General features: G+C 37.1%; 5 protein-coding genes across 7 annotated transcripts; 2 read left to right on the forward strand and 3 right to left on the reverse strand.

Annotated features, from left to right (window-relative positions):
- Window positions 1–1635: 1635 nt before the first annotated feature.
- Window positions 1636–7144, forward strand: LOC112174093. Of its 3 annotated transcripts, none has more exons than XM_024311805.2 (6): window positions 1636–1841; window positions 2358–2829; window positions 4005–4315; window positions 4396–4452; window positions 5702–6066; window positions 6659–7144. In XM_024311805.2, exons 2-6 carry the CDS (start codon window positions 2420–2422, stop codon window positions 6932–6934), a joined length of 1419 nt encoding a protein of 472 aa, XP_024167573.1. In that variant the 5' UTR covers window positions 1636–1841; window positions 2358–2419; the 3' UTR covers window positions 6935–7144. The 3 variants fall into 3 exon arrangements, with proteins under 3 accessions (XP_024167573.1, XP_024167580.1, XP_024167566.1); XM_024311812.2 differs by having other exon boundaries at window positions 2399–2829; window positions 5705–6066; XM_024311798.2 differs by having other exon boundaries at window positions 1638–1841; window positions 2399–2829.
- Window positions 7145–7283: 139 nt separating this feature from the next.
- On the reverse strand, window positions 7284–10878 carry LOC112174079 (pentatricopeptide repeat-containing protein At2g44880-like). Its single transcript, XM_024311783.2, is given in 5 exon segments — window positions 7284–7785; window positions 7929–7989; window positions 8101–8209; window positions 8551–10665; window positions 10667–10878. Coding segments are annotated over 2 exon segments (1773 nt in total). The 5' UTR covers window positions 10840–10878; the 3' UTR covers window positions 7284–7785; window positions 7929–7989; window positions 8101–8209; window positions 8551–9065.
- LOC112166746 lies at window positions 7504–8183 on the reverse strand. Its single transcript, XM_024303645.1, has 3 exons — window positions 8101–8183; window positions 7929–8040; window positions 7504–7785 (listed from the first exon to the last, which is right to left on the reverse strand). The coding sequence occupies exons 1-3, from the start codon at window positions 8181–8183 to the stop codon at window positions 7504–7506; spliced, it is 477 nt and encodes a 158-aa protein (XP_024159413.1).
- A 6586-nt stretch (window positions 10879–17464) lies between the features above and the next one.
- On the forward strand, window positions 17465–18971 carry LOC112174117. The gene is made up of 2 exons (XM_024311825.2): window positions 17465–18075; window positions 18668–18971. Exons 1-2 carry the CDS (start codon window positions 17959–17961, stop codon window positions 18941–18943), a joined length of 393 nt encoding a protein of 130 aa, XP_024167593.1. The 5' UTR covers window positions 17465–17958; the 3' UTR covers window positions 18944–18971.
- A 224-nt stretch (window positions 18972–19195) lies between these two features.
- On the reverse strand, window positions 19196–22963 carry LOC112174085 (pentatricopeptide repeat-containing protein At2g44880). Its single transcript, XM_040515130.1, has 5 exons — window positions 20437–22963; window positions 20161–20269; window positions 19989–20049; window positions 19808–19884; window positions 19196–19723 (listed from the first exon to the last, which is right to left on the reverse strand). The coding sequence occupies exon 1, from the start codon at window positions 22924–22926 to the stop codon at window positions 21151–21153; it is 1776 nt and encodes a 591-aa protein (XP_040371064.1). The 5' UTR covers window positions 22927–22963; the 3' UTR covers window positions 19196–19723; window positions 19808–19884; window positions 19989–20049; window positions 20161–20269; window positions 20437–21150.
- Between the last annotated feature and the right edge of the window lie 771 nt (window positions 22964–23734).

The raw sequence follows: 23734 nt of genomic DNA on the forward strand, positions 1-23734 counted from the left end.
TATTATTATTATTATTATTGTTTTTGTTATTGTTGTTGTTGTTGTTATTATTTATTTTAAAAAAATTATAACCAAACCTTGCTCAAATGCTCATCCCCACGCCTACTAATTATTTTACTGATGGAAGAAAATGGCTCCAGGTGTTTGGGGGGGGGGGGGGGGGGGGGAACATAATGCCATATCTTATGTGGAAATACAATGATTCTCATAGAGTATATGTTGAATAATAACAGAAGTCTCATCTAACCAAAGCTCATCAATAAAATCAAAACTAATGTGCCAACCTATTTCTAACATCATTTCATTCATAGTAAATGTGTCAAAAATAGGAATAGTTCATAGAATTCGCATACCTTCAACAATGATCCACAAATTGACTAATGTTTGAGTAGTTATTTGTAATTAGGGCATTGAAAATTATTACATGATCAATTGCCACCTCTATTTCTTGTCAATCTTGATGAATTGTATCAATAGACCCGCGTCAAATGCTTTTGCTTCCATGTGCAGTGTTGATTGGGCATGGTTGCAAGGCCTCGGCAAAGCAGCAAAGCACTCTCCATGATCATTCTAGACTACTATTGCAATGCCCTTTGCCCAATATTAGTTCTAAAGATTCCATCAATGTTAATTTTCAGTCTACTACCCCAGGGAGGGGGGAAACACTTCCACTTAGTAATAAAAAGTAGCCTTTTTCTTTTCTTCACTACCCTTGGATGCATATTCTTGTAGCTTGTAGTTAGTAAGCAGCATGCTCGCCGAAGTTGACATAATATATAACCGAAAAGACTTCCTACATTTTTCGATTCTTGTTTGCCCTATGAAAACAAGAACATTGTATTTTCTTTCTTAAACATCGTTCTCCTATCCCCTTTCTCCCCAAATTCTTATTGTAGTGGTGCTCCTTATCATTATTAGTTCGATCCTAATAAGTGATGTTTTCCATAGCGACTCTCGATTATGCACTGAAGGTCGAACTCATAATGAAAAGTCTCTCGAACCCACAATCTCAGAAATTCACAAACACATGTATTAAATATAAAATCAGAAATTATAACAATTTAAAACTGCACATTTATTTTCATATATCAGATTCACTTGTCCCTCACAATCTCTTAAAAACTGTCATTTTAAGTGAGCATACATTTTATTTATACTACTTAATATTAGGTTAGGTCGCATTTATGTTGGTTCCACCATGCCTAAAATATTTCCACAAGCTTGTCCCTTATAGTCTCTTAAAAACTGTTATTTTAAGTGAGCATACATTTTATTTATACTACTTAATATTAGGTTAGGTCGCATTTATGTTGGTTCCATCGTACCTAAAATATTTCCACAAGCTTTGGGCCAAGGAGTCGTAACTGCTCCACTCAAATCCTGTCGTGCCTCGCAAGAAAACGTGGAGAAGGAAAATCAATAAATTCTTTTCCATTTATAACAAAACTAAATTATAATATATGCGAACACTAGAACCTAGTACAGCCAAAACCACGCTGGACAGTTTAAAAAAAGGAAAAAAAATCAAAATCTTATATCACTGGGCCCCACGAGTGGGCCATAGCTTAATCAAATCCGACCAAATTGGTGATTGGATTGGATTGGACCGGACCGGCCTAGATAGCGAAGAGAAAATAAGAGAGAGAGAGAGAGAGAGTCCAACTGTGTCTGGGAGAGAGCGACAGAAGAGAGTCCCACCTAAGAACCCAAGAAGAGCTTTTCTTCTTCTCTTCAACTCGGTCAGAGAGTTCATCAGTCCACCGGCGCCGACGATAGGTTGCGCCGCCGTGGACATGTGCCTTCTCGCTCTCGCCCACCGACGGAGGTTTTCTCAATCACAGGTTGGTTTTGAAGTTTGATTCTCTCTCTTCCTCTTCTGAAATTTGCGTTTTTGATTTCAGTGGGCTTTGGGTTCTCTCTGGGTTGCATTGGAGATTAGGGTTGTGCTATTGCGATCGATTTGTTTTGTTTTGGTTTGATGAATTTTGGGGGTTTTGACACTTGAGAAAAGAACCAAAAAAAAAAAAAAAAATTGTGGGTTTCGCATGACCGTTTGAAAAGTTTGAATCTTGAGGGGATTTCTTTGGTTTTTTAGGGTTTAATGAAGAATCGTGTTATTTTGAGTAGTGTTGGATTTTTCAGTTCAAAAGTCAGAGGATTTTGTTTAATTTATTTGGTTCCTGGAAGCGTGTACATTTTTTAAGTTTCTTTGGCTGAAGATTTGATTTTGATTTTTTGATATTTTTATTTTTGTCGGCTGCATTAATTAGCTAAATATAGAAAAGGGTAGGCAAGTAGTATGCTTTCTTGTGTAATTTATATGTTATGGGAATTGATAAGGCTGCAATTGTTGTTAGATTGAATCAGGCATTGACATGAATAGTTTTCTGATTGCCAGAAGGAAGGAATCTAGAGTGGGATGGGCCCTGAATTGGAGCTGAAACCAAAGTCAGAAGCTGCAATGGAAGTTTCAGCTGTAAAGGAGACTGGTCTAATTCATATAGAGCCAGAAGAGAAGATTATGCCTTGTGTGAGTAACTACAAAGATAATATTTTTAACATGGAAGCATCATTTGCGGAACAAGCTACTACATCAAATAGAAGTGAGAATCAGGAGATAAATATTACCGATTGTGGCAGTCCGAATGACGTTCGGATGGTTGAAAATGAATGCCAGGACTTGACAGAGAGCTCGAGTTCTTTCGGTAATACAGTATCTGGGACAGAGAATGGTTTGATGTTGGATGGTGGTGATGAAGTTGAATCACAGTATTGTGAAAATCCATCGGTGTCATTATATGATGGATATTCTGATGCATTTCATACCAGGTACACTGGTTTGAATTATTTTACATATTATTCACTCTCTCTTTATTTTATTTATTTATTTATAGTTTTTAATTTGCTTAGGGTTTTTGGGTGGTTGGAAGTATGTGTGGGCGGCATTTGTTGATGTTGAGGATGGTAGTGGTAGCTCTGGAATAGTTGGTTATATTTTGGGATGATTAACGAGAGTGGTTGTGTTTTGCCATGCTTAAGCATACTCCAGAAATAGTAATCTGTATGTTTGACTTACGTTTCTAGTGGACTAATTTTATTAATTTGATTTCAGTGCTAATTTGCAGTGTTGGGTTGCTATAACTTTTTCTGTTTGAGTTATTTTATATTGCTAGTTGAACTTAGAGTTTATCAATTACAGTTTTAAAAAGAAATTATATGTATTTTCTCGATATCTTTGTGTATACTGTATAGGAAAAAAAATAAAAAATGAAGCAATCAAAATAATACATGGTTAGGGGGCTAGGGATGGGGATTAATTTTTTCCCTTGAGGCAACAAGGATTCATGCTCGGTTCCAAATTGGTGACGTGGTGTGAGAGGCGGCATATTATTCTAGCCGCAAGGAGGACAATGAATGGAAACTGGATCTTTATAGTCCCCATTGCCATTCCTAATGAATCTTTTCATCCTCAAGTTCTTGGGTTTAGAGATGAATTGACTTGGTTCAGAAGTTTCCTTGTCAACTTGCTTGCATGTTAGTTTCTAGACTTGATAAGTTTGCATTCTCATAGCTGAACTTGGATCTGACGCGATGCTTTTTCTAACCTGGAACATGGAATGACTTGAAGGTAACTTGCAGTATTTGGTGATATATTTGTTTGTAGTTACTTTGGTGTGAATGGTTTAGTTTATCCACAGTTATCAGAAACCATTCATCTTCAGATATTGCTGTGAAAACACGGGTAACTATTAAATGGGTAGATGTTTTTGGCATCAAACACTTGTGTTCAGTCTTCATCAACTGCTTGTGTTGAATTGAACATTAGTTCTGTTGTGCATCAACAAAGGCATAGTTAAAAACATTGTGATCCAACGAACTTACTTTCCTCACCTATTTTGATGTTTGACCCCTTACTGTTGTCATGAGTGTATGTATGATTGTCTTGCTTAACTGTGTTATATATGTCACATTCACGTGGCTTTATTTGTGTGTCTAATTTCTAGGAAGAAAAAGTTGACTGGTCATTGGAGGAAATTTATACGTCCTCTTATGTGGCGCTGTAAATGGCTCGAACTGCAGATTAAGGAGCTTCAGTCCCAGACCCTGAAATATGATGCGGAACTTGCAGAATATGATAAAGCAAAGCAGTTTGAATTTGGAGGTTACACAGCTGAAGGTTTTGATGGAAAGTCAATACCATTTTCAAGTCAAATTCAAAGAAACAAATTCATGAAAAGGAAGAAAAGAAAGAGAATTGAAGATACTACTGATATAGTGTCATTTACGTCAAACCATAAACTGTTTTCCTATTATGGTAAGAAGTTCACAAATTTGCTTTTGGATTTTTGCCAACTAAAGTCTGATTTATGTGTTCATGTGCTTTCTGCTTTTCAGAAAATAAAAATTCTGGTGCTAATGGTGGTTCCATGGAAGAGGATTGTGGTAATTTAGGTAAGTACGAATATCAATTTTACTAAAAATCTTCTGGTTGTGTACCTTGATTGTGCAGCTAAATTTCCCTTATTGGGTGTGCATAAAGCATACATATACATATCTCCGTCTATTTCTGTATCTTTTTTTTTTAAATTTGAATTCTTTATTTTTATGAAAGTGTAGAAGAGTTATTATAGTTGTTTTTTTGCTTGGTTTAAGGCAGATGATCAACATCTTTTCAATGTGATTTTATTTGTGAAAGGCCCTATCAAAGGAAGTTACAATATTCTGTGGCCTAGCCACTCCTAACAGATCATCTATTATACAGTCAAAGCCAAGATATTGAAGTCAATTTTGTTGCATATATTGCGACATTAACATCCCGATTGAAATTGCAAATATTTTAGTGTTGTCTTAGGTGATAAAGTCCTCTTCTTTTCGGTCTGGTATTATCTTCATAAAATAGTGATTTCATTGGATATGTAACCCAATTTAGTTTAATTTCTCTCTCTCTCTCTCTCTCTCTCTCTCTCTCTCTCTCTCTCTCTCTCTCTCTCTCTCTCTCTCTCTCTCTCTCTCTCTCTCTCTCTCGTTGGGCTCTTTCCCTATAGTTACATGGTTCGTCCCTGGTTGAAAATGAACCCTTTTGGTAATTAAAATGTCCTTCTAATCTGGACCAGCTGCGTGCTGCATGTTTTCTTATCTAAAGATCAGTGGAAACCTTTCTCTAAATATCAATACTTATAGTAAAAGATCTCAAATTGCTATTTGTCTTTCCTTTTTTTACATTGCTTGCACTCTGGTTTTTTCATTGCACTTATCCTAGGTGACAAACTTTATTCTACCTAATTATTTGGCTAGTACACGAGTTTTGATTCTTTATGGTTTTATCTGCAATTGTCTTCTCATATATATTTACAAGAACATTCCCTCTGTCAACTGTTTCTGATATTGAAAAGGGCTAGGCTTTGTCATGGGAACAAGTTATAGTCAAGAATTTAATATTTCAATGTAAATAGTTGATACATATGCAAATTTAAGCTCATTGCCATATAATTCTGTAGAACATGCTATTTTTGTTTCCTGGAAGAACTTCAAATGATTTGTTTAGTTAGTATAAATTTTGAGGCTTCAAATTGTCTTTTGGTGTAATGGATGAATTGTTGTAATTTATGTCGTTTTGATTTTATCTATTATCTGATGACTTACCATTTGTAAAGTTGTAAGTTTGTTGTTTATCTGTTAATTTTTTTTATTGATGAAGCAGCAGGTAAAAGTAGTCATGGCATAAATGAGTTTGACATTGAGTTCAGAGATGGTGATAGTACCTTGGAAGATACTCTTCGGAAGATTGAAGTGGTACATTCACAAGTCTGCCGGTTAAAGACCCGAATTGACAATGTGGTCAAGGAAAATCCCGCATTGTTTGGCTTTGCTCAAAGTCCTGCTCTTGAAAATGGGAATGATTCACTAGCTGAAACTCTACCAAATGCATTTCAGCATAGTTCTGAGTGTAACATGGGACCTTTACTTTTGCCTGGGAGTGCAGTTTCAAGTCATGAAGGGTTAACCGCTCTCCCTGGTATGATTGGGAACACAGATCAGCCTTGGCTTGGCACTGAACAGGAAAATGTAAGTGTTTCTTTTATGAAATGATTTTAATGCGCCTTTTCCTTTTTTTGGTTTAAAAGTAAGCAATTGTAATAAATAAAATTGACCATACTTATCGATTTAGATTGAGTCTTGGTGCCAATAGTTTTTCATTTTCTTGGTTCAGTGTTAATGTTGCATGTTGTTATTCTAGAGGTTTAACTTTTTCATTTATTGATCTTCGTTTCCCCCAAATGATATCTGGTGCTGGGTTAAGCTTGAATAATCTAAGGAAATTTTTTTGGTATGATGTGATCTTGGTACTATCGAAAAATGATCTGTCCCCTCTTGCTGTGTACGAGCTGACATAAATCCAATCCACCCAGTAGACTCATATTATTTCTGTAACCTAGGGGACATATCTTTTGTATTCATACTAGTCTTGGTCCTCCAAAGTTTTAACTATAAATAACTCACTGCAATTATCCAGCCCTTCTTCCAGTGTAATACCGATTTGTGTCTGTTATTTTTGGCTTGTTCAAGTGAAATTGAGTCTTGAAAATATTTATTCGGGTCCCGACTTCCATGCTGATTCAATGATGAAGAGGGACTGATTTTGCCTTAATGTATTCAGGCCGAGGATGGATACCTTGTACCTAATGCAGCTGTCAAGAAAGAGCAACATGATTTTGAAAACAATAAAGATCAGGTCATAGAGCAGCCTCTCCTATCGAGTGCACAGCAGAAAACTAATTTCTCAGTTCCAGCTTCAAAAACTGTGCCAAAAAAATCCAGCTTACCTAATGCAACTCAACAACCCGATTCCACTACGAGGACTGAATTCCCTTGGAACACAAGAAATCGTGGGAAGCGTAAACCTGGTTCGTACAGGTGGAGCCGGAAATCCTAGAGTTAGATGGACTAGAAGTGACTGAATATCATTTGTTATGATATTATTGTATATGATGCTTATTCTGCTGTACATGCTCAACTCTCTCACATGCAAATATGATTTCAACTGTACATGCTGCTTAATTAGGCAGACACACTAGCCTCATGGAAAGGTTCACAACCTGTTGGTGTTTTTGTTCAAATGGTTTTGGGCATTATACCTCCATCATCCTTGTCTCATGTTATAGAGCAATTTAGAGTTTTTATATCGACTTTTGAACTTTAAGTTGTATAGAGCAGAGAGGAGGATTGGAACCTTCTGGTAGGGTCCCTCACCTCTTGTTTGAACACCGATCCTGGATACCCCCTTTGCAGATACCAATTATAACAATCTTATTTTTTTTGGGATACATTTCCAACAAATAATTTACATTGATAAAGACTTTGCACAATTGCCATAATCTTATACATAGTTTATTGGACTTTTGTTTTGGGGTGAATAAAGGATTTGGGGAGAGCAACCTCAGGTCTTAATCAAAGGAGAAGGGGCCATCATGTTTCTAATCTGTGTAGGTTGTTTTTCTGTTGCTAGCTTCGCATGAAAAGTCTTTTGGAGAACCTTACAGTAATGAGTGCTACTACTGTTGCCGTCGGCACGAAGAGGATGTCCGGGACGTTCTTGATCATTTTCAGCTGGGGAAGACTCTCCCCAGCTTTTTTAGCAGCCATGGCCCCTGGAGGCGCCAGTACTCCTGTCAACAAGGTAGCGGTATCAGCCTGGTTAACTCTCACATTATCCTTCACAAACTGGATGAATTGCTCCCTCTTTTTTTTTTGAGTCGGTAAGTTGTTCCATGTACTGTGAAATTCCTGTTAAAAGATGAATTTGTCATAGAGAGAATTGACCCGAAAAAAGAAAAAAAAAAACAAAAACCATTTTTTTGAAAGGAAAAAACAACTGTCTTGTTAGAGCGAGTTTAGCAAGTGAAGTTGCATGCGTAATTTTAACTAACCTTTACTTCCTCCAGTCCGGGCACATTGTAGTGTTTACCGGGCATAGCAGCATTTAATGCGCTGGATACGATTGTGTTAGAGGTAAGAAATAGATGCTTTAATGTGGTAATCCTAAAAATGGAGTATAACATACATAAGATGATAAGAAAACAATTGTGGTTACACACTTACCTGCAAACACCAAGCATGGCAGCGTGAAACTCGTCAAACTCTGTATCTGAATTCTGTATAAACTTTTCATACACCGGTTCCATTGCATAATTGATCATCTTTGCGGACCCTATAATGGAAATGAAAAACTCAAGATTGTTACAGGTCCAATATGAAGTCATTCCGAGTTCTTTAACCAAATAAATAATTTTTTTGAAATAAGAAAAGTATGTTATGGAAGGGAAAAACCCAAAAATATAACTCTGAAGGTCAACCACCATAAGATGAGAAAAGGAGACGAAAAGAAAAATAACCTAGGGACATGGAACTCATTAACAATCCCATTCTTAACCAGTTTCGTCACAACAGGTCCAACAACAATATGTAAACGTACTTATACTAAGAGACAAGGTTGGAAAGTAATATGGAATGACCTGTTTATTGATTGCAAAGCAAGGTATTGATCCTTACTTGAAATCTGGTTATTCGCTTGGAAGAAACTTCAGCTTGGGAAGGCATCAGGCATGCCTGTGAAACTGTGTCTTCATACTGTATCTGATATGGAAATGGTTCCTTGCAGTTGCTGCCCACATATATTCCTTTCTTTTTTGTTTGTGAAGTACCTATATTACAATATACCACCGTACAAGTCAAGAATCAATCAAATTCTTTATATAGATCGATATGGTACCATTCTCCAAAATGTGCAGTAAGACAGGAATGGAAGTTCACAGGAAATCTAATTACAAGTGTTCAATTTTCCCACGCATTGAACAATTAGTAGCAATCTTAAGCTTCCAATTGGCATTGCTAAGTATCTATATGCAGGCTGCCATTTGAAAAAGATCCCCCAAAGGGACTGCAAGTATAACCCATCCTTTGAAGTGTACAAGCAGTTTCTTGAAACATAAACCAAGATTGATGAACACTGAAATTGTACGCTGTGGCTGTTTTATAAAGAATCTCTTTCCCCAGACTCATGCAACTCACACCTTAGCCATAGAACACGGGACTTGTCCCATCATGTGCTTCCAACTCTGTAGCAAGGTCAAATGTATAGCTTCCGAAGATGTGTACATCCTGTCCCCAGCCACAAACTGCTTGATTCTACCATCAACCTCTATAACACTATAACCAACCTCTTTATCTGCTTGATTCTTCCGCATCGAACTCTTAATATTATCTGCATCACTCCACCTTCTGTTTCTGGCATACAAATTTCTCAACATAACATAATTTCCATAATTCCATGGCTCCAGTTTGACAGCCTGCTCTAAAGTTTTGTTGGCTCTCATGACATCCTCACAATACCCACATGCAAAAAGAAAGGAACTTAAAATTATCCCATTCACATCGTAAGGCATGCTCTTGATCAGCTTCTCAGCTTCCTCCAAGCACCCTGCCCTTCCTAAAAGATCTACCATACAACCATAATGCTCAATCTGTGGAATGAGCCCAAAGTTTTCCATTTTCCTAAACCAAAATTTCCCTTCCTCTACCAGACCACAATGGTTACAAGCGGACAGAACACCGACAAAGGTTATATTGTTAGGCTTAAACTTTTCTCGTTGCATCTCTAAAAATACATCCAGTGCCTCCTTTCCATAGCCATTGACTGCAAACCCATTTATCAAAGCATTCCAAGAAGCCGTTTCTTTTTCAGGCATCTCATCAAAGAGTCTTTTGGCCTTTTTTATTTCACCACATTTTGCATACATATCCACAAGCGCAGTGCAGATATTGGTTAGCCTATCAAGCTTCTTCCTCTGTACAAACTCGTGAACCCAATGCCCTAAATCCAAAGCACCCAAATCAGCTATAGCCGGAAGAATGCTCACAACCGTTACAGCATCTGGTTCAAGCGATGTAGTTGACTGCATTTCATGAAACAATCTCACGGCTTCACGGGGACGTTTGTTTTGGCAATAACCACCAATCATCACATTCCAAGAAATAAGATTCTTCTTGGGCATAGAATCAAAGAGTGATTTAGCGGCCTCTACATCACCTCGATGGCAGTAACCGTATATCATACTAGTCCAAGTCACCACATTCCTATCCCTCATCTCATCAAACAAACTTTGAGCCGAGCCCATTTCCCCCAACTTGACATATCCATCAATCAACGCATTAAACGCGGCCGAGTCCCTCTCAGGAATTTCATCAAAAAGCCTCCTCGCACTACCCATATCTCCCGTCCTCGCATACCCGCAAACAAGAGCCGTCCACGACACTATGTTTCTCTCAGTCATTTCATCAAACACCTTCCTTGCGGAACCCATCGTCCCAAACTTCACATACATGTCAACCAAAGACGTCGAAACATACAAATCCAAAGACAGCCCAGTCTTAACAGCATGACAATGAATCTCTTCTCCTTCGGATCTGTCCCCATCTAACCCGCACGACTTGGCCAGAGCAGTGAATGTGTACCCATCCGGCTCGAAACCCGTGTCCCGTCTAAGATCTCTATAAAGAGCGAAAGACTCGGCGAATTGGGCCATGTGGGCTCTGATCATGGCATTGCAGAGAAACGTGTCATGCTTATTGGGTCGGTGATCGAAGACGCGGCGGGCGTGTTTGATCAGGTGCGAGGGGGAGGAGGAGCAGGTGGTGATGAACATTGAGGTTGGTTTCGAGGGCGTTTCGGAGGATGAAGGCATGGATTTGGAGAAGAGAGGGTGGTGTAGTGTTGGCTTGTTGGAGAAGGTATAAGCATTTTCTTTCCAAGGAGCTCCATCTCCATAGTTGGTCTTTCATTGTCGTGCCCCTTGCGCGCGCGCTTCTTTGTAATTTGAATTGCGGTTAAAAAATAGAAATTTTAATGGAAATATCGAGAAGATGATGAGAAATTTTAAATACACACCCTTAATCACTTAATATACATCTCTATTATTTTATATTTCAAATTAGATTTTGTAGGTATGTTAAATGACAAAAACAGTCTATCTATGCATTAGAAGAAGAAAAAAATAGTCATATTTTCCTTTTATTATTCTATTTATGTATAAATAGTTAGATAAACACAACAAATTTCTGTATATGGGCATTCCAATTTAATACAAGAATAAAGTTAGAAACTGTCTAATTTAATTTTTTTTCTTAAATAAATTATAATTAAATGAGGTTAGAAACCATAATATTTAGAATTTCAAAATCAATGGCATTAAATATTTTTAAAACAAATCGCTTTACTCCCATTTTTTAGTTAATTTTCTTTTTTGTTCTAAGAATTATGATTAATCAATTTATTTTCTAATATAAAACATCACAGGTGAAAAAACTTTGTAATTGTTAATTTGTTTGTCCCCTCTATTGACAACTTTTTAGTTTCGCCATTGTGAAGAAACTACTTATATAGTTTTGGTTGAATGTTCAACTCATAATTTATACTTGATTAACATGATGTTTGACGGATGAGAGCTCAAATAACACAAAACCTATTTATATGCATCTATTTAAAAGGAACAATAATAAATCTTTATGGATTTCTCAATAACTAACACAAGTAATTAATCAATATACTAGAATATACTAATCATATTAAATAGTAACCTTGATATAGTAAAAAAGTAGGATATTTCATGATTTTTGAGATTAGGGATATTTTAGGTACTTTGGGTTGTGTATTTAGAAAAAATATTAGAATGAAAAATTAAAGGGTTAATTACATATAAGTGCATATTTGAATTTTTTTAGCCATAAGGCCACAAACTATTTTTTTCCCTCATAAGGCCACTAGATTAAAAAGGTGTTATATTTTGGATATAAAAACCAACATATCTACATAAATGCCAATAGAGTAAAAAGTCAATAATCATTCTCTCTCTCCTCTCCGGCGAGGTCTCTGGTCAACTCCGACAGGTTTCTGGTCAACCTTTGGCGAACTTTCGACGGGTCTCCGACCGACCTCTGGCGAACTCCAACGACCACAAAAGCTATTGTCACTAACACCAAAAGCTATTATCGCCAGCAACAAAAGCTACACTAGTGAGATTTCCGGCAACCTCCGGCGAGGTCACAAAAGATACTATCACCAGCAACAAAAGCTACTGTCACTAGCGACAAAAACTACTATGGTGAGATTTCTGGCAACCTCCGACAAGGTCACAAAAGTTACTGTCACCAGCAACAAAAGCTACTGTCACTAGCAACAAAAGCTAATCTGATGAGATTTACGGCAACCTCCAACAAGGTAACAAAAAGTACTATCACCAACACCAAAAGCTACTATTAACAACTGTCACGCCCCTGATTTTTAACACAAATAAAAATCGATATATAATCCCATAATTATACATGCGTGATCGTTCAATCATCAATACAAATACCTAGAAACTTTTTCCCTTTTAAACCAAGGACATACTGATGCCTTGAACCCACAAGGTTAATATACACTCGCTCCACAGAGTAATATATTACACAAGCTTACGAATTAAATTGTCAACAACAAAATAAAACGTATATGCTCCTCAGAGCTCACTACAAGCGGAAGTCTTAATAACGGTAAAGTCACAAAATTGGCTTCCTACCGTAAAGCTGCTAGTTCGCTACCTCAGTTTTCAGCCACGATTACCCTGACCTGCAGGATTAACCCCTACACTGTTTGAATGGTGCACCGGGTTGCCACATAACAAACCCGGTAAGCTTTTGGAAGCCCGTATGAGTAACTCAAATAACTCACGCAAAACACAGAATAAACCCACGCGAATCACGAGATAAACTCACACGTTTCAATCAAGAAACAACTCACACAAATCACGGGATAAACCCACACGAATCACGAGATAAACTCACACGTTTCAATCAAGAAACAACTCACACAAATCACGGGATAAACTCACACGAATCACGACATAAACTCACACGAATCACGTTTAAATCAATAAACAAATCACGTTTCAATCAAGAAACAAAGCACGAGATAAACTCACACGATTCAAGTTTCAATCAACAAATCACGAGATAATCTCACACGAATCACGTTTAAATCAATAAACAAATCACGTTTCAATCAAGAAACAAAGCACGAGATAAACTCACGCGATTCACGTTTCAATCAAGAAACAAAGCACGAGATAAACTCACACGAATCAAGAGATAAACTCACACGAATCACGTTTAAATCAATAAACAAATCACATTTCAATCAAGAAACAAAGCACGACATAAACTCACATGATTCACGTTTCAATCAAGAAACAAAGCACGAGATAAACTCACACGATTCACGTTTCAATCAAAAAACAAAGCACGAGATAAACTCATATGAATCATAAGATAAACTCACACGTTTCAATCAAGAAACAAAGCACGGCAGACAGACTAGAGCTCTAACTGATCGTATTTACTAACCTGGCCAAAGGCGTGAATTCCCGATTTTCCCACCCACGATCACATTTCGTGATCCACGATCCTCAACTAGTAAGTCTTTGGATCCACGGTATAAATAACAAAACATTAAAGAAGTCGCACTGGACCCAAAATGTTACACGAATCTAAAATAAAAGATTCCCTGTACTTGATCCCTATCAATTACTCCCGGTACAAGACCCACAATTAATAAACCACCCACGAACTAAAATGTTCCACAATACACAACACTTTTCAAAACAATAGAAATCACCCTTTCACAAAGCATTATTTCACGAAAAGTCACACCCAAAACAATAAAATGAATGCACCCATAATTATTGTTTTATCACACAAATCCACCTACACATATATATATTTCACGTAAATATATATACACGTAGACATCCGCTCAGGAATGCCTACTAATACCAACTATAGTTTGCAGTTAATAAATAACTCTCAAAACAATAAGGGTATTCCGTTCATTAATGAACCTTGTGAGATTACTCACCTCGAAACTCCCGCTGTGTCTTTAGACCACTAGACTGCTTACAGAACGTCCTCTGTCAAGCACCTAAGGAAGTACAGCCTTGATTCAGTCAACGAATCACAAATAATTAAAGTTCGAATCTCCAAATCGAACCACAATCCCAAAGTAAATCCAATCAAGGCGAAACCACATTCGAGACCACCCAATGTCTCCGGAATACTTCCACGATCGATATGCCAAAACCACAAGTCGATCGAATGTTCAAATCCTCACGGATCGAATAAATAGACTGGTATGAAACCGTAAAAATCATAACAATTTCATACGAACTCCAAAAATTGCATATTATATATCGAAACGCTTGTATCGACGAGTAGAAGATATATAATACCAGAAACAGTTCCTAATATGGCCGAAACACAGCTAGAATGCAGCCACAGGTGGTGGCGAACCGCCGCCGGCCAAAACTCAATATTTCACAAAACTGTTCATCTAAGCATGCTTGTGAATTTTCATAACTAGCTCGAAGTCAAAAAACAAGCATAAAGGGTCGAAAACTACCTCACAAGCTTTGGATTCTTGCTCAATCTGAGTTGAACCGATTTCCACGTAAATCGATCCAAACAACCACCACAGATCGATCAGGGAGCCTTCTCTGAACTCAACCAAGGAAGCATGAAGCCACGAAGTCGCCGGAGCTACGTTTTCTGACCGGGTCAGAAAACACCAAACTGCGCTGCCTTGCTGCGCCGCACACGGTGGATATGGCCACTAGAGGATGCCACAGAGACGACCGGACGGAGGAGACGAACTGATCTGGAAAGTTTCGTCGCCGAAGATCGCAGGAAAATCCGGGTCGGGTTTCCAGGTTCGGGTCGGGTCAGACGAGGGTGAGGAGAGAGAACGGAGCATTTCTGGTTTCCGGAAAAGGAAAATGGAAAAATGGAAATAGTAAGTTTCCGAAAATGGAAACCCCTACTTATAGTAACTTTCCAAATTTTCAAATGCTCATAACTTTCTCATACGAACTCCGATTTCCTCGTTCCACATATCCACGAACTCGTATCGACACACTCTACAACTTTCGTGAAGAAAGTTTTGGGAGAATCTCAACGTATCAAAAGTCAACCTTTGCGCCACCCCTAAAGTCATATTTTCCGAATAAAAATTCGTCCGAAATACTTCCGCTCCATCGACGAGCCACGAAACCGTCCAATAACCACAAATTTGATTCAGGAAAATCCTTGGAAAATAATTGCAAATTTCTGGGGCATCACAACAACAAAACCTATGCTCCCGAAAACCAAAAGCTACTATCCTTACCAATAAAAGTTAATGTCACCAACACCAAAAGATACTCTAACCAACAACAAACGTTATTGTCACCAACACCAGAAAACTACTCTCACCAGTAACAAAAGCTACTCTGACCATCACCAAAAGTTACTCTCATCAACACCAAAAGCTATAACCACGCAGAACAAAAACTACTACCATGCAGAACAAAAGCTACTCTACAATTAAAAAAGCTATGAAAATGTAAAGAATACAACCAAAGTAAAAATGCTACTGAAATCGAGAAAAGAAAAAATATTAGATGATACAAAAAGTATGCAAGGCTAAACAATGATATAACTATGTAAAAAGCTACATTCATAGTTGTAAAAAGTCACTACCAAGTTGTGAAAATATATTACAATAGTTGTATAAAGCTATTGTCAATGTTGTAATGCTACTGTCATTTTTCAATGGTGACGCTCCAAACCCATAGGCATAATTTTGCCACTTTCAGCACGAGACTTCATTTCAACATTTCTTAGTTGGCCGAATGATCTCTTGGTCAATGGACACTTCAATATCCAAATTCACATGATTTTTGAAATCTACTACTACAAATGCGAAGGGGAAGAGTTCTGTGAAAACGAAGATACAACAAAATATTAGTATTTGAAATGAAAACTAAAAAACAGCAATGTATCGTTGCGCCGCATACGTGGCACTCTTTATCAACTAGATAATAAAAACAAGCAATCTAAAAAACTACTGACAGAGGTACATAAAGCTACTATAACACATGTACAAAACTATTGGACCAGTAATAAAAAGCTACTGACATAGGTACAGAATAAAAGGCTACTGACATAGGTACAAAAAGCTACTATAAATCATGTACAAAACTATTAGACCAGTAATAAATAGTTACTGACATAGGTACAGAATAAAAGGCTACTGACTTGGATACAGAAAGCTACTATAAATCATGTATAAAGTTACTGGACCAATAATAAAAAGCTACTGACATGACTATATAAAGCTACTATAACACATGCATAAAGTTACTGGACCAGTAATAAAAAGATACTGACGTAGGTACATAAAGCTATAATAACACATGTATTGAAAATACAAAAAGAGCATTTTCAGTTATGAAACATATCAAAACAACATTGTGCAACAAGATGGAGAATGAGTTTTTGGCTGATAACTTGATTGTTCACATTGAAAAAGAGTTGGCCGAGAATTATGATACAGATTCAATAATTAAAGATTTTACTTCTAGTCAAGAGCGCAGTGTACAATTTGAGTATGTATGTTCTTTTGTGTTAGACTTTTGTTATCGAATTTCTATCAAACATTATAATGTTAATTTTTTTTATTAGTTAGCTATATGATTATTTGATATGTGTTTAATTTATGATGTGGTTTAACAAGTTACTTGTAAAACTTAGAAACTAGTAAACTTTTATTAAAGTATTTTTTTTTTTTTGCCCACCCCATTCTAAAATCCAAGCTCCACCATTGCTTGTCTCACCATCCACAATATAGTTGTTTTTTTGCTTGGTTTAAGGCAGATGATCAACATCTTTTCAATGTGATTTTATTTGTCAAAGGCCCTATCAAAGGAAGTTACAATATTCTGTGGCCTAGCCACTCCTAACAGATCATCTATTATACAGTCAAAGCCAAGATATTGAAGTCAATTTTGTTGCATATATTGTGACATTAACATCCCGATTGAAATTGTAAATATTCTGATATCATCTTCATAAAATAGTGATTTCATTGGATATGTAACCCAATTTTAGTTTAATTTCTCTCTCTCGTTGGGCTTTTTCCCTATATTTACATGGTTCGTCCCTGGTTGAAAATGAACCCTTTTGGTAATTAAAATGTCCTTTTAATCTGGACCAGCTGCGTGCTGCATGTTTTCTTATCTAAAGATCAGTGGAAACCTTTCTCTAAATATCAATATTACTTATAGTAAAAGATCTCAAATTGCTATTTGTCTTTCCTTTTTTTACATTGCTTGCACTCCCGTTTTTTCATTGCACTTATCCTAGGTGACAAACTTTATTCTACCTAATTATTTGGCTAGTACACGAGTTTTGATTCTTTATGGTTTTATCTGCAATTGTCTTCTCATATATATTTACAAGAACATTCCCTCGGTCAACTGTTTCTGATATTGAAAAGGGCTAGGCTTTGTTAAGGGAACAAGTTATAGTCAAGAATTTAATATTTCAATGTAAATAGTTGATACATATGCAAATTTAAGCTCATTGCCATATAATTCTGTAGAACATGCTATTTTTGTTTCCTGGAACTTCAAATGATTTGTTCAGTTAGTATAAATTTTGAGGCTTCAAATTGTCTTTTGGTGTAATGGATGAATTGTTGTAATTTATGTCGTTTTGGTTTTATCTATTATCTGATGACTTACCATGTGTAAAGTGGTAAGTTTGTTGTTTATCTTTTAATTTTTTTTATTGATGAAGCAGCAGGTAAAAGTAGTCATGGCATAAATGAGTTTGACATTGAGTTCAGAGATGGTGATAGTACCTTGGAAGATACTCTTCGGAAGATTGAAGTGGTACATTCACAAGTCTGCCGGTTAAAGACCCGAATTGACAAGGTGGCCGGTCAAGGAAAATCCTGCATTGTTTGGCTTTGCTCAAAGTCCTGCTCTTGAAAATGGGAATGATTAACTAGCTGAAACTCTACCAAATGCATTTCAGCATAGTTCTGAGTGTAACATGGGACCTTTACTTTTGCCTGGGAGTGCAGTTTCAAGTCATGAAGCTGGGTTAACCCCTCTCCCTGGTATGATTGGGAACACAGATCAGCCTTGGATTGGCACTGAACAGGAAAATGTAAGTGTTTCTTTTATGAAATGATTTTAATGCGCCTTTTCCTTTTTTTGGTTTAAAAGTAAGCAATTGTAATAAATATAATTGACCATGCTTATCGATTTAGATTGAGTCTTGGTGCCAATAGTTTTTCATTTTCTTGGTTCAGTGTTAATGTTGCATGTTGTTATTCTAGAGGTTTAACTTTTTCATTTATTGATCTTCGTTTCCCCCAAATGATATCTGGTGCTGGGTTAAGCTTGACTAATCTAAGGAAATTTTTTTGGTATGATGTGATCTTGGTACTATCGAAAAATGATCTGTCACCTCTTGCTGTGTACGAGATGACATAAATCCAATCCACCCAGTAGACTCATATTATTTCTGTAACCTAGGGGACATATCTTTTGTATTCATACTGGTATTGGTCCTCCAAAGTTTTAACTATAAATAACTCACTGCAATTATCCAGCCCTTCTTCCAGTGTAATACCGATTCGTGTCTGTTATTTTTGGCTTGTTCAAGTGAAATTGAGTCTTGAAAATATTTATTCGGGTCCCGACTTCCATGCTGATTCAATGATGAAGAGGGACTGATTTTGCCTTAATGTATTCAGGCCGAGGATGGATACCTTGTACCTAATGCAGCTGTCAAGAAAGAGCAACATGATTTTGAAAACAATAAAGATCAGGTCATAGAGCAGCCTCTCCTATCGAGTGCACAGCAGAAAACTAATTTCTCAGTTCCAGCTTCAAAAACTGTGCCAAAAAAATCCAGCTTACCTAATGCAACTCAACAACCCGATTCCACTACGAGGACTGAATTCCCTTGGAACACAAGAAATCGTGGGAAGCGTAAACCTGGTTCGAATAGGTGGAGCCGGAAATCCTAGAGTTAGATGGACTAGAAGTGACTGAATATCATTTCAACTGTACATGCTGCTTAATTAGGCAGACACACTAGCCTCATGGAAAGGTTCACAACCTGTTAATGTTTTTGTTCAAATGGTTTTGGGCATTATACCTCCATCATCCTTGTCTTATGTTGGAGCAATTTAGAGTTTTTATACTGGCTTTTGAACTTTAAGTTGTATAGAGCAGAGAGGAGAATTGCATTGAACCTTCTGTTACGGTCCTCTCACATCTTGTTTGAACACCGATCCTGGATACCCCCTTTGCAGATACCATTTATAACAATTTTTTTTTTCGGATACATTTCCAACAAATAATTTACATTGATAAAGAATTTGCACAATTGCCATAATCTTACACATAGTTTATTGGACTTTTGTTTTGGGGTAAATAAAGGATTTGGGGAGAGCAACCTCAGGTCTTACTCAAAGGAGAAGGGGGCATCATGTTTCTAATCTATGCAGGTTGTTTTTCTGTTGCTAGTTTCGCATGAAAAGTCTTTTGGAGAACCTTACGGTAATGAGTGCTACTACTGTTGCTGACGGCACGAAAAGGACGTCTGGGACGTTCTTGATCATTTTCAGCTGGGGAAGACTCTCCCCAGCTTTTTTAGCAGCCATGGCTGCTGGAGGCGCTAGTACTCCTGTCAACAAGGTAGCGGAATCAGCCTGGTTAATTTTCACATTATTTTTCATAAACTCGGTGAATAGCAGCCTCTTTTTTTCAGGCAGGTCAGCTTGTTTCGAATATCCGTAAAAAAACTGTTAAAGTTGAATGTGTGTTAGAAAGAGAATTGATAAAAAAAAAAAAAGAAGTTTGTTAGAGTGAGTTTGGCAAGTGTTCACATTATTTTTCATAAACTCGGTGAATAGCAGCCTCTTTTTTCAGGCACGTCAGCTTGTTTCCATTCTCCGTAAAAAAACTGTTAAAGTTGAATGTGTGTTAGAAAGAGAATTGATAAAAAAAAAAAAGAAGTTTGTTAGAGTGAGTTTGGCAAGTGAAGTTGCATGCGCAATTTTAACTGACCTTTACTTCCTCCAGTCCGGGCGCATTGTAGTGTTTACCGGGCATAGCAGCATTTAAAGCGCTGGATACGATTGTGTTAGAGGTAAGAAATAGATGCTTTAATGTGGTAATCCTAAAAATGGAGTATAACATACATAAGATGATAAGAAAACAATTGTGGTTACACACTTACCTGCAAACACCAAGCATGGCAGCGTGAAACTCGTCAAACTCTGTAACTGGCTCCTTTATAAACTTGTCATACAACGGTTCAATTGCATAATTGATCAACTTTGCGGACCCTGTAATGGAAATGAACAACTCAATATGAAGTCATTTAAAGTTCTTTAACCAAAGAAATAATTTTTTTGAAATAAGAACAGTTTGTTATGGAAGGAAAAAACCCAAAAATATAACTCTGAAGGTCAACCACCATAAGATGAGAAAAGGAGACGAAAAGAAAAATAACCTAGGTACATGGAACCCATTATCAATCCCATTCTTTACCAGTTTTGTCACAACAGGTCCAACAACAATATGTAAACGTACTTATACTAAGAGACAAGGTTAGAAGGTAATATGGAATGTCCTGTTTACTCATTGCAAAGCAAGGTATTGATCCTTACTTGAAATCTGGTTATTCGCTTGGAAGAAACTTCAGCTTGGGAAGGCATCAGGCATGCATGTGAAATTGTGTCTTCATGGAAATAGTTCCTTGCAGTTGTTGCCTACATATATAATATATTCTTCATGGAAATAGTTCCTTGCAGTTGTTGCCTACATATATAATATATTCCTTTCTTTTTTGTTTGTGAAGTACCTATATTACAATATACCACCGTACAAGTCAAGAAGCAATCAAATTCTTTATATAGATCGATATGGTACCGTTCTCCAAAATGTGCAGTAAGACAGGAATGGAAGTTCACAGGAAATCTAATTACATGTGTTCAATTTTCCCACGCATTGAACAATTAGTAGCAATCTTAAGCTTCCAATTGGCATTGCTAAGTATCTATATGCAGGCTGCCATTGGAAAAAGATCCCCCAAAGGGACTGCAAGTATAACCCATCCTTTGAAGTGTACAAGCAGTTTCTTGAAACATAAAGCAAGATTGATGAACACTGAAATTGTACGCTGTGGCTGTTTTATAAAGAATCTCTTTCCCCAGACTCATGCAACTCACACCTTAGCCATAGAACATGGGACTTGTCCCATCATGTGCTTCCAACTCTGTAGCAAGGTAGCTTCCGAAGATGTGTTCATCCTGTCCCCAGCCACAAACTGCTTGATTCTACCATCAACCTCTATAACAGTATAACCAACCTCTTTATCTGCTTGATTCTTCCGCATCGAACTCTTAATATTATCTGCATCACTCCACCTTCTGTTTCTGGCATACAAATTTCTCAACATAACATAATTTCCATAATTCCATGGCTCCAGTTTGACAGCCTGCTCTAAAGTTTTGTTGGCTCTCGTGACATCCTCACAATACCCACATGCAAAAAGAAAGGAACTCAAAATTATCCCATTAACATCGTAAGGCATGCTCTTGATCAGCTTCTCAGCTTCCTCCAAGCACCCTGCCCTTCCTAAAAGATCTACCATACAACCATAATGCTCAATCTGTGGAATGAGCCCAAAGTTTTCCATTTTCCTAAACCAAAATTTCCCTTCCTCTACCAGACCACAATGGTTACAAGCGGACAAAACACCGACAAAGGTTATATTGTTAGGCTCAAACTTTTCTCGTTGCATCTCTAAAAATACCTCTAGTGCCTCCTTTCCATAGCCATTGACTGCAAACCCATTTATCAAAGCATTCCAAGAAGCCGTTTCTTTTTCAGGAATCTCATCAAAGAGTCTTTGGGCCTTTTTTATTTCACCACATTTTGCATACATATCCACAAGCGCAGTGCATATATTGGTTAGCCTATCAAGCTTCTTCCTCTGTACAAAGTTGTGAACCCAATGCCCTAAATCCAAAGCACCCAAATCAGCTATAGCCGGAAGAATGCTCACAACCGTTACAGCATCTGGTTCAAGCGATGTAGTTGACTGCATTTCATGAAACAATCTCACGGCTTCACGGGGACGTTTGTTTTGGCAATAACCACCAATCATCACATTCCAAGAAATAAGATTCTTCTTGGGCATAGAATCAAAGAGTGATTTAGCGGCCTCTACATCACCTCGATGGCAGTAACCGTATATCATACTAGTCCAAGTCACCACATTCCTATCCCTCATCTCATCAAACAAACTTCGAGCCGCCCCCATTTCCCCCAACTTGACATATCCATCAATCAACGCATTAAACGCGGCCGAGTCCCTCTCAGGAATTTCATCAAAAAGCCTCCTCGCACTACCCATATCTCCCGTCCTCGCATACCCGCAAACAAGAGCCGTCCACGACACTATGTTTCTCTCAGTCATTTCATCAAACACCTTCCTTGCGCAACCCATCGTCCCAAACTTCACATACATGTCAACCAAAGACGTCGAAACATACAAATCCAAAGACAGCCCCGTCTTAACAGCATGACAATGAATCTCTTCTCCTTCGGATCTGTCCCCATCTAACCCGCACGACTTGGCAAGTGCCGTGAATGTGTACCCATCCGGCTCGAAACCGGTGTCCTGTCTAAGATCTCTATAAAGAGCGAAAGACTCAGCGAATTGGGCCATGTGGGCTCTGATCATGGCATTGCAGAGAAACGTGTCATGCTTATTGGGTTGGTGATCGAAGACGCGGCGGGCGTGTTTGATCAGGTGTGAGGGGGAGGAGGAGCTGGTGGTGATGAATTTGGTGAGGAGATTGAGGTTGGTTTCGAGGGCGTTTCGGAGGATGAAGGCATGGATTTGGAGAAGAGAGGGTGGTGTAGTGTTGGCTTGTTGGAGAAGGTATAAGCATTTTCTTTCCAACGAGCTCCATCTCCATAGTTGGTCTTTCATTGTAATGCCTGGCGCGCGCGCTTCTTTGTAATTTGAATTGCGGTTATCTCTGTACATGATTAAAATATCGAATATTGAGGGATTATGGGTCTAAAAAATAGAAATTTTAATGGAAATATCGAGAAAATGATGTGAAATTTTAAATATACACCTCTAATCACTTAATATACATTTATATTATTTTATATTTTAAATTAGATTTTGTAGGTAGGTTAAATGACTAAAACAGACATCTATGCATTGAAAGAAGAAAAAAATAGTCATATTTTCCTTATATTATTCTATTTATGTATAAATAGTTAGATAAAAACAACAAATTTTTATACATGGCCTTTCAATTTAATACAAGAATAAAGTTAGAAACTTTCTAATTTAATTTTTTTCTTAAATAAATTGTAATTAAATGAGGTTAGAAACCATAATATTTAGAATTTCAAAATCCATAGCATTAAATGTTTTTAAAACAAATCGCTTTACTCCCATTTTTTAGTTAATTTTCTTTTTTTGTTCTAAAAATTATGATTAATCAATTTATTTTCTAATATAAAACATCACAGGTGAAAAAAATTTGTAATTGTTAATTTGTTTGTCCCCTCTACTGACAACTTTTTAGTTTCGCCATTGTGAAGAAACTATTGATATAATTTTGGTTGAATGTTCAACTTATAATTTATACTTGATTAACTATTTATATGCATCTATTTAAAGGGAACAATAATAAATCTTTATGGATTTCTCAATAACTAACACAAGTAATCAATATACTAGAATATACTAATCATATTAAATAGTAACCTTGATACAGTAA

This window comes from Rosa chinensis, chromosome 1 (genome assembly GCF_002994745.2).
Source record: "Rosa chinensis cultivar Old Blush chromosome 1, RchiOBHm-V2, whole genome shotgun sequence".
Taxonomy (NCBI): domain Eukaryota; kingdom Viridiplantae; phylum Streptophyta; class Magnoliopsida; order Rosales; family Rosaceae; genus Rosa; species Rosa chinensis.